This window comes from Populus nigra, chromosome 13 (genome assembly GCF_951802175.1).
Source record: "Populus nigra chromosome 13, ddPopNigr1.1, whole genome shotgun sequence".
Classification (NCBI taxonomy): Eukaryota; Viridiplantae; Streptophyta; class Magnoliopsida; order Malpighiales; family Salicaceae; genus Populus; species Populus nigra.
In genome coordinates, this window is record NC_084864.1 from 4,974,671 (window position 1) to 4,990,021 (window position 15,351).

At 32.0% G+C, this 15,351-nt stretch overlaps 1 protein-coding gene across 1 annotated transcript; it reads right to left on the reverse strand.

Moving 5' to 3' along the window:
- Positions 1-8,354: 8,354 nt before the first annotated feature.
- LOC133671597 (V-type proton ATPase subunit C) lies at positions 8,355-13,500 on the reverse strand. The gene is made up of 11 exons (XM_062092391.1): positions 13,198-13,500; positions 13,044-13,112; positions 12,483-12,610; positions 12,281-12,380; positions 11,649-11,716; positions 11,431-11,572; positions 11,105-11,221; positions 10,810-10,935; positions 9,638-9,721; positions 9,475-9,554; positions 8,355-8,775 (listed from the first exon to the last, which is right to left on the reverse strand). Exons 1-11 carry the CDS (start codon positions 13,309-13,311, stop codon positions 8,673-8,675), a joined length of 1,131 nt encoding a protein of 376 aa, XP_061948375.1. The 5' UTR covers positions 13,312-13,500; the 3' UTR covers positions 8,355-8,672.
- Between the last annotated feature and the right edge of the window lie 1,851 nt (positions 13,501-15,351).

Here is a 15,351-nt window from a genome sequence, read left to right on the forward strand (position 1 = left end):
GCAGAATATATTAAAGTGTGATGTTGTTGTTTTAGTTAATCTTGTGTTGTTTTTTTTTATAATCTATTAAGTTTGCTTGAACTATAAACAAGATGTTTAGGGTTAGGGATGGAGGGAATTAATTAATGGAACAATGTTTATATATAAGGAGATGCAATATTTTATAGTTGTTGGTAATTGATTTTGCTGGTTGTTTTGCTATTATTTATGGATTCTTGTTGTTATTGATGGTTAAAACAAATTGTGTTTAACATGTTTAATCTATAGTTGCAATGCTTAAGTCCTTTTTCCTGCTTTTATGTTTTTCTCATGGGATTTTAGCTTTTTGGGCATTTATGGGTTTGTGTTCTTAAATGTTCTTCAGTCAAAACTTAGGTTCCCTCATAATCTGATGTTTTTTCCCTTATTGTGAGCTTCAATTGAATCTCAGACCTATGTATGAGTGTTCTATGTTATTTTTTCTTCCTTTTATAACGTGTTTTGGATTAATTGATCATTGGATCTCTTTAATGCCTGGGTTAGGGTTTTTGGCTGTTGGGTTTGATTTGTTAAAAATAAAAAGTTGTTATTGCTTTTCGATACATGATTGTGTATTAGTTCTCTATTTTGCGTCCTTCCATTCATTAGCTCTCCATTTCTGCATCAGTTCTCCATTTTCACTTCAATTTATGGGTTTTGTCATCGAGTTCTTGGTGTTCTTAGCTTGGATTCAAACGAAAAACTCTTTTCAATCTTTTTTTTTTGTTCATGGGTCGTGTTTGTTGCTACCCAATTTTTGACCCATATTTTGATAAATTTTCAAATAAAAAATAAATAAATAAAAAATAAAAAAAATAATAATAATAAGGGTTTACATATGGCGATAACATAGAGCATTAGGGCTTATATTAATGAAGCAATATGTCAAGGAGATAATTATTGAATCATATATAATTACTGCAAAATAAAATACCATAGATATATGATTTGATTCGTGCTGGTTATAGAAAATAATCACTGCAATATAAAATACCATAAATATATGATTTGATTCGTGCTGGTTATGGAAAATAATCAATGCAATATAAAATACCATATATATAGGATTTGTTGGTGCTGATTATAGAAGATAATCTCTGCAATAACTATTGCAATATTTCCTTGAATAACACATGTAGAGATTTATATATAAATGAACCCTTAGAGAGGGGGGAGGGGGAAAAATATTGAGAAAGGGGCAATTTTTCAGAAAAAGGGAGCTAAACAAAAAAACCCTAAAAGATAAAAAAAACCCTAAACCCGTTTTCTCTCTTGGAGCTCTTCCTTCCCCTCTTAGCCAACCAGAGTTCCCCTGACACTTTTTTTGCCCTGCCGCCAGCCAAACAAACCAAGAGCTAACCTCCAAACCACAGCAGCCGCACACTCTCCCCTCCATCTCCCCGATTGCAACTCCCTTTTACTGCCTTCATACATTGTCCCCTCTCTCTCGAAATCTTCAGGACTCTTTTAAGAAAAAAAAACATCACCGTAACTTCCAAAGCAAAGCAAAGACAGTAACTGCAAATTGCTTCAAACGCACAACATTTGACACGTCAGAACACCCTCCTCTCCTGCATAATTCCATCTCTCCGTTTCACTATTCTTGAGCTACTACGAGAAGCGTGTTGCTTGCTGGACATTGTGATGTGGATTTGGTTTATTTTGGAGGCTGAAGGATTCGCAGCTGTCATATAAAGACGATCCTTGTGCTGATCATGGGATGCTTTTTCTTTGGAAAAGATGGTCTTAATCTACACGTGGTTCTGGGCATGATCATAGCCGTAGTTGGGATGATTTGACATGGCAACGCCTCGTCTAAACCTGGAGGATAAATTAAGCATACAAGGGGAAAATGAGACGTGAGCAGCAACCAGTCGTCGCCCACTTCGCCTCCAGCTGCTGCCTCGCAGGTAAGTCTTTCTTTCTTTGTTTTTGCCTAATTAATTACCCTGCCACTGTAGCATGCATATGCATGCAACTGTGGCAGAACTGGTTACTGGTTTGGGCCAGTAACCGGGTTGGGTTTGTTGTCTTTAATTGGATTAACCGTGATGTTTGTGTTTTAAAAAAAATATATAAAAAATGTTTTTATATGTGTGTTTCATACGGCCAATACCCTTACATGTTTTAGAACATTTTTTTTTTATGTACAAAAAATATTGGAAGTTTTTTAAAAAAAATGTGTTTTCGCATGGATTTCTTAAACACCAAAAATTGTTTTTTTTTGTATTTCTGGATTTTACAACATGTTTGTAAAACTCCAAAGGGTATTGGCCAATATTCCAAAAAAATATAAAAATCTTATTTTGTGGAGAAATCATCTAGTACGTATTCACCATTAATGTTTGGATAAAGAAATCCCAAAAGGATGAATATCCAAAATATTTAATGGGAATAACTTGTTATTATTCACTATTAATATTTGGATAAAGAAACCCTGAGTGGTAAATATCCAAAATAATTTTCTAGGAATAATAAATCCGCACACATCCTTGAAAGAAGCCTTGATTATAATCAAGGACATTTCAATTTTTGACTCCACGGTTTACGAGCCGTGAGAGTATGAAATACTAAGGGAAAAATGAGCTTTTAAAGCACATGGAATCTCCTTGGATTTCTATCTTAATAAATTTAATTTGAATCGAACACAGATTTCAAGGATCTGGATTGGTTCTCCTTGGCACTTCATAGACATATCTAAAGGTATGATCAATATTGGCCAAGGTTTCTTGCTTTTAGACTTTGAACCCAAATCCATTCATCATAGCAAACCTATCCTAGAAAAACTAATTAAGAGAACACCAACACCATAGCAATTATAAAGCAAACCAAACACCAAGCAGCTTACCTTAGGTAGGGCGTACTAGGGGTGCTAATACCTTCCCTTTACGTAACCAGTCCCTTACCTTAGAATCTCTGAAAGACCAGTCAGGGTTCCTAGTGACCATAATACTAGGTGGCGACTCTCTTATTCACAATAAACAAAAAAAAGACCCCGAAATCAATCGACGATCGCCGCGACGCCGCGCTCCGCTCGCGAGGGTGCGACAGTGTTTTTGGGCTTTTAGGCTTGAGCCACAAAGCCCAGCCCATGAGGTTAGGTTGAGCCCATTTTAGGTTTAAGACACTGTTTGGTTGTGCAAAATTTTATAAAGAAAAAAACAAATATTTTTTTTTATCCTTGGAACATGTTTGACAAACATGCCTTAACAAATTTTTGACAATTTTCTTTGCTGAATTTTTTTCTTGTTTTGCCAAAAAAAAACTTTTTTTAAAACATTTCATAAACAAAAATCCAAAATTTTTTATTTTAAAAATAACATATATGATTTTATTTGTGTGTATGCGGCCAAATTCTAAAACATTTCATGTATATTTTATAAAAAAATAAAATTTTATTTTTATCATACTTTGAAAAATACAAAAATTAATTTATGAGTACATAACAACTTTGAGTCAAATCCTACTGAAAAGGTTACACTTTACTACTAAGTTATATCCTTTTCCCTGTCCCAATCGAGAAATACAATTGACTAATCCTAAGTTAAAGGATCGAGAAACTCAACACCGTTATTCTTGAACAACTTTGAGTCAAACCCTCTTTTTGCACTATTATGAATATGAAAATAATGAAAAAATTGGATTCAATTATCAACTATTCCTATCAGAAATAGGATTGACTATGGATTCAAGTCATAAAACATGGTTTTGATTAACCCCCTTTTCTTACACAATAGATCTTGTAATTTTTGAAGAAGCTAAAGTTACATCTTCTTTCCATTTCCATTTAAGAGTTCTTATATATTTTATTCGTTTTTGAGACCTTGAAAAATGGAAAAAAAATTATTTTCTTAGAACACATACAAGATTCATTACTACAAAAAGGATAATGGTAACCCCACCCTTAGCTATTTAATTTAATTTAATTTAATTTGTTAACTACTTCATTTATGAATTTCATAATAATAGAAATAAATAGATGTACATCCTACCAAGATAGAATTTGTAATTTGATTTCATTCTACCTAGCAGATAAAGATTTTCCTACGTGAAAAGGATAATTCATTCGAATCGATATAAGAGTTCAACTCTACTAAATTGATAGAATCCATGTTGTATATTTGAAAGAGGTTGGCCTCCTTACTTCTCTCACAGTACAATCCTCTTCTCATCGAGCCTTTTTTTCCTCGATCCACATAGATAAACTGTAGGATTGATACCAACAATTTATCCCAGAAGAAAGGACTCACGGAGCTGGGATCACTAACAAATACTAATCTAATACTAAGAGCATCTCCAACACAGTTGTTAAATGGAGAGCCAAAAAAATAATATTTTAGCTTTTCTTTGCTTGTTTTTCATGCTCCAAGGGGAAAGTCAAACAAAATGCTAAAATACCTTATCTTTCCCACAAATGTTATTTCTACATATCTTTCAAAAGAGCCAAAACTAACAAAGTGAGGCCAACAAAAAAATAAACCAATTAAATGTAGTTATGTGGAAAAAAAATAACATCAAAATCATTAAGAAAAAAATAAAACATTTATTTAGTTCACTCTAATAGAATTGACTTTTCAAATACCTTTTTTTCATTGGAGTATACATGGTAAAAAAAAGCTATATTTTTACTATTCAAAATGTTATTTTATCAATTTATCTCTTTAAAATAGCATCTCTCATTGGAGATGCTCTAACTAATCTTAATTTAATACTAATAGTAATTGAATAAAGTAGAACTATTTTTTCTGTATACTTTCCCTAGCTTTATTGCTACCACATGCCTTACACAATCAATCAGATCATATAAATATCATTTTAACACAACATAATTCACTAAAAGAATCTTGTAGACCCACTAAAGTATGAAAGTTATGATATTTTAGAAAAATAGATTCATATTCGAAGAGTGCATAACTACACGGATAAGCTCACACTAACTATTCAATTTAGGACCCAATTCATGATTTTTCTTAGGAAGTGTCAGAAAAAAACTAGAATGTAATAATATCAATTCATACAGATAGAGAAGAAAAGGTTCTCCATTGATTCAAATGATACACCTATGGGATAAAGGTAGCAAAAGAGGAAAAAAAAATAAAGATCTCACATGGTACTTTTGATTAACAAATTAATTTGATTTATTTTTTACCCTTTGCTTAATGAGAAAGTGGATTAGATTGTACATAATCAAACCTATGAGTTATAAGGAATGATGAAAGGGAATTAAAAAAAATAAGAAATAAGAAATAATAAAAGTAATAAATAATTAAATAAGAGCTTAGAATTCAAATGAACAAATTCAAACTTAAAAAAAATCTTTCTAGCTCTCAAAGAATATGGGGTAAAGAGATTGATTGAAAAAGATCTCTTGTTCTTGTTCTTATTCTTAATATAATATTGTGATTAGATCCACATATGCTTGATAAAAAGAAGAATATTTTCTTTTAAGAATAAGAAAAAAAAAAGTGTTCAATTGGAACATGAAAAGTGACTAAATTTGTCCTAGTTACTTTTTAAGACTAAGTGGATGAAGGGAGGAGCTTCTCGATCGATGAAAAAGGGTCTAATGAATTTAAAAGAATTGAATGAGGAACTGTATAAGGTGAAAATCTCATGTATGATTATGTAGAGTGATAGTAAGGGTGACTTATATATCAACTTTTTCATTATCACCTAAAAAACAAACTATGTTATGTAAAGTTGTTGGAGTATGATTAACCTCTGGATTCGAAATCACTACTTATATACCTAGTATGTCATAATGCACAAGAACATTTTGTGATCTTAGGAAGAGGAGAAAAGGTTAAAGATTTACTCAGTGTGAGATATCACATTATTCAAGGAACCCTAGATGCCATAAGAGTAAAGGATCGTCAACAAGGGTGTTCTAATGTGTTGTAGATTCTTATCCAAGAGTTGTATCATTTGATGATGCCATATGAGTCGCTAAAACATGTAAAGTCCAATATTGGGATAATTTCAGAGGTTTTCCTTGACTTTATCCATGTCAATAAATAATTTGAAATGTCTCGACTTTTTTATAACAAGTCCGAGTCAAATATCAATGATTCGAAGCACTTGTTTTTACACTATTTTAGAAACCCAAGGACTCAATCATATGGATATGAGAAATACAGGATTTCCAATCCTAGCAGAAAAAAGAGGGAAAAAAATACCCAATTTCATACTTAATCTCATAGATGCATATAGAATTATGTTGAAAACTGTATTAAATGAAAGTCATATATATGACTTGAAGGGAGGTCTTTTATATCTTTTGAGATCCACCTTACAATTTGGGATCAAAAAGCCAAAATAAATTATTTTATTAGCTCTTATGAAAGGAAAAGTAATTCTTAAGAACCCTTTGCATGCTCATGTCATGTTGAGGTATTAAAGAAGAAAAACTGCAAAATCCAATCTAATTTATCATAATTGATTAGTTAACATGTTTAACTATATTCTAAAACATGAAAAAAAAAATCATTAGCTTATCAAATTATCTATCAAGCCATGAAAAAGATTTAACAAAAGACAGAAACAAATCCACTATCTGTTTTACATTAAGCAATACATGGAATAACTCCTAATATAGCATTTAAAGCAAGACGTATAGATAGATCAACTCATCAAGTTCCCATTGAAATAGGATATATACATGAGAAAGCAATTGGCATTTGTTGGTTATCAGGAGCATCTCAAAAAATATCTGGGTCGAAATATGGTTTTCAAATTAGTGGATGCTACTAAAAGGAGTGGAGATGACATACACAAAAATAAAGAGACTCAAAAAATGACATAAGAAAATAGAGCTTTTGTACTTTTTTTAAATCCATGAACAAGATCTACATCGACACATAGACTCATTGAGTCATACATCTCGATAAGAAAAGAATCAATATAAAAAGAAAGAATCAAAATTAATCGTTATATTTCTTGAAACAAATGAAAAGGAAATGAAAGATGAAACATAAACCATGGATCAACTAAAACCTCTCGGAGACTTGCTTAAGAATAAAAAAGAGATAAATAACATGGAATAAGGTTTGATCCTATTTATGTAATTCCATAAATATTCCATTCCAAAAAAAAAAGGAGAAAATTCGAAACAATTGAGATTTTTTTAGAGATTAGATGCAATTTCTAATTCATGATCTGACATGTACAATATGAAAACTTCATTCTTAATTCTACGAGAATTTTTATGAAACCCTTTCAGTTGTTCCTCTTTTATGAAAGTTTTATTTTTCCATAATATATCCTAGTTTTTAACCTAATTTTTTTTATGGTGATTGATTCAACCTTTGATAAAAAAAGAGATATGCATTGGTTATATTTTATCTCTTTAACAAGTTTAGTAATAAGTATAACGATACTATTGTTTCGATTGAAAAAAGAACCTATGATTAGCTTTTCAGGAAATTTCAAAACAAACAATCTCAACAACAAACAATCTCAACAAAAATTCTCAATTTCTTGTTTTACTATATTCAACCCTGTATTTCTTTATCCATAGAGTATGTTGAATGTGTATAAATGGTTATAAGTTTCTCTTACTCGTAATTACTATTTTAGGAGAAATGTTTTTATATGGTGCTAATGATTTAATAACTATTTTTATAGTTCTAGAATGTTTCAAATGTTTCAGTTTATACTCATATTTATTATATGGATGTATCAAGAAAAATATACGAAAGCTCTTCTATTTTGATTCATGGTTTCTCTTGACTATATGGTTAGTCCACCGAGAGATTAAACTTCAAGAAAGAGTAAATAGTCTTATCAATATATATATATATATATATAAATATATATATATATGAATGTATAAATCCTCGAGAATTTCAATTGCTCTTATATTCCTCACATATACAAAGAACAACAAATCTATTTATGCACCTTGTCTATGTATAAATCCTCGAGTTTAAGCTTTCCCCAACCCCTTCTCGTCAAGGGACTCCTAACATATACAAAGAACAACAAATTTCTTTATGATAAACAAATTCATTTTGCAAGTTTGTTAGTATAAAATACTTAATTCTCCTTGTAGATACTGCTCTCATCCTTCAAAAACTACAAGTGTAACAGTAGCAGAACAGGAAAAACTCTAATCAAGAATATGGTAAGCTGTAATAAAAAAAAAAAGCAGCAATAATTTTAAACTGAATTATTAATAGTTTCTTAAATTAAGGCCGGCCTAATCCGGGGCCTTTTCAGTGCCAGACTGCACGTCCAAGCCAGATTCAGACCACGCTTTGCCATGTAAGAAGCCAAACCATAAAACGACTTGATGAAATTTTTGGGTTTGAAAAGGAACCATGGAAAAGGAAGGAAAATGAAACAAAATGCTGTCATCTTCATCATGATACACAGACAAGGTGCATCATCCAATCACCACAAATATAATGAGCTCGAGTAACATCTTCAAAATATAGGAGTTAAACATAAAGATCTATCGTCATTATATCTCCTCTTCAAGCATAGTCCCCTCGTGATCCATGAGGAACTCCACTGGAGTTCGCAAGCTCGGATTATAAATAAACCAAAGAATTGAGATATCAATGCTAATATACAGTCATCATTCGTTTATTGATATCAAAAGGAATCCTCGGACTTGGAATTTCCTACCAGCAAGAAATTGGAACCCATGTGGTTCAGACAAGATTGATTGTGAAGGACACATAAGGATGAGTATCAGCATCGCCTCCCAAACCCATCATCCCTCCTACCACTTCATCTTCAGATTTCCAGTATGTGCTGCATTAAAACAATGACAGTACATGCCAGGAAAGAAATTTAGAAGACAGCAATATAACGTGAGGAAAATTCCACGACACAAGTAATAAAGTTGTTGAAGAAAACATAATTTATAAGTAGTGTTTCACATGATTCTCCGCATTTTGTTCTGAAGAATTATGGAGGGGCTTAAAATTTGCTAATCAAGACTGCTACAGCATTGGAAAATTTCTCTTACTTCTCGAAAATACAGCACAGGCAATTTTTCAACTATTTCTTTCTACTGCTCAAAATATTATACAAGGTAAAGAGGCCCTCCAAATGTTTCCCTACCATCCAGAGATATACGATTTATTCCCATCATAACCATTAAGCAGACTGTACAATCCTATTGGAAAAAGGGGAAAAAATGGGGTGGGGTGGGAAATGGGAAATGATTTGTGGCACAAATATTACATGAAATTCACGCCAACCATTGATCAAGTAGGCGGTCAGGCAGACCACACTTGATCAGTGGTTGGCATGGACCTGTGCCATCTTCACAAAAATTCATGCCATGTGGCAGTTCTCAAGGGAAATAGCCTTGATTTCTTTTGTGCAAACAAGGTGAATGCTGTCCAAGCTTGAAATCTATCGAAACATCAAACAATAGCTTTTGGCATTCTTCAAAGTGACTCACCAAATGCATGTAATAAAATATCTTAAAGAGTATAAACTTGCCTGTTGGAACTGTCACCCAATCCATCGAGAATTGAACGCACTTTCTTCTCGCCTTTCAAGGAGGGAGATAAAACACAAGCCTGAAATAGTCCCAGAAGCCAATGCTTAGGGAAAAACAAAAACTTCATAGGAAATTCATGGAAAACATAAGATGAATATTCACCAGGAATGATGGTGGCAATCCATATCTTAGAATGCTCTCTGCAAAGACACGAACAGCACAAAAATGCATCCAAGAGCTGAAAACCTGCAGGTCATGAACTTGTTTAGTTAACAAGATGAACTCAACCAAAGACAAGAAAAAAGAGGGAAAAAAAAGCAGTTCAAAAAAAAATTATTATAAGAAACAGTACTCAACATAGATACAAAAAACAAAATATACAACAGTATAAAGAAAGTATATGTAAGAAAAGTATCAACAAAGACTACAGCAATTCTGGGAATCATTGCACATGGGCTAGTTTAGTTGGAAGAGAACAAGGGTTTTAGAGCCAGTAGACTCCAAACATGTTAAAATAAAAGAAATTGCTCTGCACAGGGAAAACAATTCATGGAATTGAATTCCAAAGTGATCAAGACATGAATATGCCTGTCAATCAGCAAGAAATCAACTGACCAGCAGATACACATGTCTTGATTAGTTGAAGGTTAGCATATGACAATCTACTTCCAACAAAGAAGCCTGACACGAGCTTTAGAGACAGAGCCAATATTATTAACAGGGTGATTCTTCACCATGGAATTTAATTCTACAGTGTAAATGAGTATCATAGATCTGACAGAAAGTAGATGAGTATTTCGTTCCAGTTTGAAATAAAAGAATGGCTAAGCTGACTACTCTGTTCTCTCATTTTCTAAGCCCTCTTATTCTTTCCGCTTTCCTCCTTCCTCTTTTCCTCATTAAATTCCACGGGAAAGTATCTCATGTACAGTTATGGACAGCCACTGGAATTCTCAACATTGTGCTTTATTCCCAACATCAGACTCATTGATTCCTCTAACTTGAAAAACCTAATTAATTCCTCGCCAATTGATTCTACAAAGTCATAATTCCAAACTATAGTGCTTAAGTTGCATGTCAAGGTTTTCCAACAATTCAACATGTAATTCCAGCTATCGAGCAGCCATCCTATCTCTCAATCATCAACAAAACACAAACAACGTTAATGTAAAACACCAAATCCAAAAACTTTATGTTCTAGTTATCTAATCCTAGAAATAGAAATTTTGTCAAACCACACTCAATGTCAAACACACAAGGGCTGATCAATCCAAATCACACAAGCATTACATTGCCCTGAAGGTAGGAAAAAGGAAAGGGAGGAAACAAATCACCTCCCCATAACTAGTATAGCACCACTGCAAAAGAGAACTTCTCAAACTTTCTTGATCTTGCACTATTCTCTCTAACTCTTGCTTCCGATTCTCTTGTCCTTCTGAACTATATTCAATATCGCGAATCTAATTAACATGAGAAACAGAAACATAAACACACATTAGAGATTCTAGACCAAGTCAAATATTAAAAAATCAATGACTATTTTCAATACATATTATGCAAAAAAAAAAAAAAGTTACTCTTAGGATAATTTGAGTAAAGCTAGAACAAGTCAAATAGAGAAATACTCACTTGGAAACCTTTGTCACGTGAACTTGTTCTAAAATTGTCTGCCACACGATGAAATAGTGTTACTGTGTAAAGAGCATATTCATTATCTTCATATAACTTTTTTGAGGACCTGGGAACCTGAAAGACACTAGCTAGATGAATCAAGCTGGAGTAGAGAAGTGATAACAAATAAATAAGCATGGCATGCTAAAATTCATCAGTTCACATGAATCTAAGTGAACAAGTCTTCCAGGTAACAATACATATCACTTTCTTAGATACAACAAACCTCAGAGATGGAACCACTGATTAAAGCATTTATATATACTGAAAGAAACAAATCTTACCACATAGCTAGTCAACGTTTCATAGCTTGCCAACCAGTCCTTTTGTGAATACTTGGGAACAATTGCAAGGAGGGTTACGAGGTTTTCAGAGATAATAATGTCCTCTGGTTTCACCAAATTGGAAAGATCACGAACAGCTAAGCTGAATAGACAAAACGCAGGTCATGCCAGAAATAAGAGTTGTATATGCCAGATCAAAACTCACAGGAAATCAATACCTTCCACTCTGCTTCCGATTGATAGCATTGAGCTGACTGCGTACATTGTTATACTCAGCAACACGAACCTAAAACAAAGGACAAGGCTTAAATGTTCAAATTTGCAACTGGATGCACAAGCCATTCACTATTAGAGCTACTGTCGGGTTTTAAAAATTTAAGCAAGAGTCATGAAGTACCTAATTTTTCATCAATTAATATTAAGGCACTGATGAAACCCCAATATTTATATTTAAAGGTTGGTTTTGTTAGAAGACAACAGTCAGTATCTGATGGTAAGATACAGAAAATGATTCATACTCTAGTACAAGTCCATACATGCATCAAACATTCACATATAATGGTAGCAACAAAAAAGCCAGAGAATAAAATACATGAATAAACAAGCTTAAAAGCCTATAAGGTCTTCTCAACTAGGTTGGATAGTGATATTCAACTCAAGAAGCAGTGACTGATAAATGAAGATTAAAAAAATAAAATAAGCAAAAACATATTGTAAGTTGTAACATGTGTCTGTACACAAAACACAAGGTATCTACTTTATGACAAGTGGCGCATCACTCCTTAGTATTTCACCTCTACCTACATAGAAAACGAACCAATTGTTCCATCATCCAGAAAACAATAATCACCTTGAGGTCATCTTCAATCTTTGCCACTTGAGAATGGATACTATCCACAATCTCCTTTAGAGGTGACATTGTTGGATATTTAGCTTCATCCCAAACAAACCTAAAATCACAAAGCCAAAATGCAGCCTGAGAAAATCACCAATACCACCAAACCCGAAATCCCAAAATTCACACCAAGATTTTACTGAACTGGTAAACTGACCTGGTTAGATATGAGTCAACTGGCACACCATCAACTGTCAAAGCATTGCTCTCCGCACCCGATACCCTCTGCAATTCCTCGATCTGTCTTCTGATCTTCTGTGCCACTCCTTCTATAAAGCTATTTGACTGCACATTCAATCCAATCAACCAAAAAAAAAAAAATATATATATATATATATACATTCAGGAGTTAAAAAAAATGAAAAATCAAATCACTTACCACCACCCCACAATCCAAAAAAAAATAATTTAAAAATCAGGCATTTAAAATATGAATTAGTGTAAAAAAGCGATTTCAATGTCTGAGATTGATCAAAGTGCTAAATCTTGATTTCACATTACCATGTACATAAAAATGCAAATCAGAACTGAAAAATTAAGCAAACACAATTCAAAATGAAACAAATTGTTAAATCTCGATTCGTTCACATTTCAATAATAAATAGTAGTAAAGTGCAGAATTCAGATTAAAATGAAAAAAAAAATCAATAAGTAAAAAAGAAGAATTGATTTCATAAATCAGGATCACTGATAGTATAAAAAAGAAAACAAAAATTACCCTGACGAGATCATCGCTAAGGGAGAGGAGTGAATCGAGAGTTCCAACACGAAGATTAGGGATATTAAACTGCGGAATGACAAATAAATAAATCACCAAAATGAATTGAAATAAATCAGATCAGAGGAAAAGAAAGAGAAAATAAACTAAATACCCTGTAGAGAGGTGTATCAAAGGAGTGCTTGGAGATTTGTTCTTGCAAATTGTTCCATACGGAAGAAGCTGAGTTTTGAACAGGAAGAGAAACCGCCCAGTATCGACTCGCCATTTCTTTCTTCTTCTTCTTCTTCAATTTTGATTACAGAGAGCGAGATGTTTTGTTTGTAGCTATAGAGAGAGGGGGAGAGGATGGGATCAGAGTTGCATTGATTTTTTTTTTAATTTAATTTATATTTTTGTGTGTGTGTTTTGGTTGGTGGTCTCAGATGGAAGGGGTCCTTTCTGGCACTGTAAGTGACTGTTTGGCAGTAAAATGAGGCCATCTCTTTACATTTTTATACAGATTACTTAATTAATACATAAAAAAAAATAAGAAAAAGTTTTTTTTTCTAATAAATTTAGGTGTCTGGACCAGCTTGCACGCACCTTGACTAATTTTACGGACTCTAAATTTATCGACTATATAAACCAGCCATGCAAGCTTATGCGCTTGACCTTTAAAAAGAGGGCTAGAGATTGATATGCCTATAAGATTAGACCCATACCTAGCTTAGAAGAAAAGAGTCCTAGAGCACCCAAGCCTTCGTAGGGAGGCTTGCATGGCTGGTTGTTTTAAAATGAATTGATGAAACATTGTCCCTCATTTTTTTTAATTAGAACATATAATATGTTGTTTGCTCGGGCAAAATCATGTCATTAACTAGAACATATCTTGATCAATGGAGCCGATAAAAAAATCAGGGTTCAAGTTTTTAGATCTTTAAAATTTAAATTTTATTTTTTTTTATCTAAAAATACAAGAAAAAAAATCTCAAGAACCTTGATAAACTCACTATCAGCTCCAAAACACTATCCAATCAATCTAAAAATCAAAAGCCAAATAAAATAATAAGAATCCTTTTAGAGCTCGATTGCCTTTATCTGTATGGTTAAAGGGTAAAAACACCTCCACCAAATTTTCTAAATTTATCGACTATATAAACCTCTAATGATTCTAAGATTTATAAAATTAGAATTAGTAAATTTTAAAAAGCAAACCAAGAGTTTAATCAATTAACCTTTTTGTATTTGTGTTAGTTTAAGAATGAGTTTGAAATTATAATTTTTAAAAATTTAAATTTATTTTATTATTTTAATAGTTTTGATGTTGATTATAAAAATAATTTTTAAAAAATTAAAAAATAATTTTAATATATTAATAATAAAAAAATATTTAAAAAATCATTATTATATTTTCAAACAGTTTCAAAAAGTGATTTTTTATATTATTATTATTTATAATCAAATGAGATTTGAAGCTTAAACTTGTTTAGCAAGGATACTTTTGTCAATATGTTTAATAAAATCTGATCTTCTTGCTGTAAATAATGGATTTTGTTTTTCTGAAGAGAGAGAGAGAGAAATTAAGTTGTATACATAGACATAATCATGAAGAGAAAATGCATATTCAGATTAATTTATATACAAATCGACTAATCACTTAAAATTTTAAAATTAATAATTAGATAAGTCTTTAACAGTATTATTAAAATTTATAAAATTCAAATTAATAATTTTAAAAATTAAATTTAAAATCTAATTAATTAAGTTATAATATTATAATTATGTTTTTGGAACCTGAAGAGAGCAATAAAGGAGATAATACAGTATACCATTACTGAGAGGAGAGGAGAGGACTTTGCAGGAAGAAGAAGACAAAGCGAAGGAGGAGCATCAATCACATTACGTTAAAGATGTGGACGAAACATGCACGAAGCTTCTATCTATTAATTGCCCATCGCGTACAGATTGTCTTGCCCTCGATCCACCCAGCCGTCGCCCCTGGCGAGTTTCATGGATGGCTTGGCTCTTCTGGCTTTTTATACAAAAAAAAAGTCATAAAATGTTTTGTTTTGTTTTTTTTTTATTTTTTATTATTATTTTGATGAGACGTGTCTTTTTTTATTAGTAGGATGTTTTTCGAAATACAAATTTATAATGATTTGAAAAGCAAGTTTCAAGGAAACATGAAAAAAATCATGTCTTGATAATATTTATATGAATATATAAAAAAAATAAAAGAATAATTAATTTATGAAAACTATATAATAATTTCAAAATAACAAAATATATTTTTTATTCTCATTGAATGAATATGTATAATATTTGA

Coding starts and splice junctions, on each gene's coding strand:
- LOC133671597 (XM_062092391.1), bottom strand. CDS start 13,311: ATGGCGAGTCGATACTGGGCGGTTTCTCTTCCTGTTCAAAACTCAGCT. Junction 11,573..11,648: donor AATCGGAAGCAGAGTGGAAG/GTATTGATTTCC, acceptor TTGTCTATTCAG/CTTAGCTGTTCGTGATCTTT. Junction 9,555..9,637: donor GATTGCCACCATCATTCCTG/GTGAATATTCAT, acceptor GGACTATTTCAG/GCTTGTGTTTTATCTCCCTC.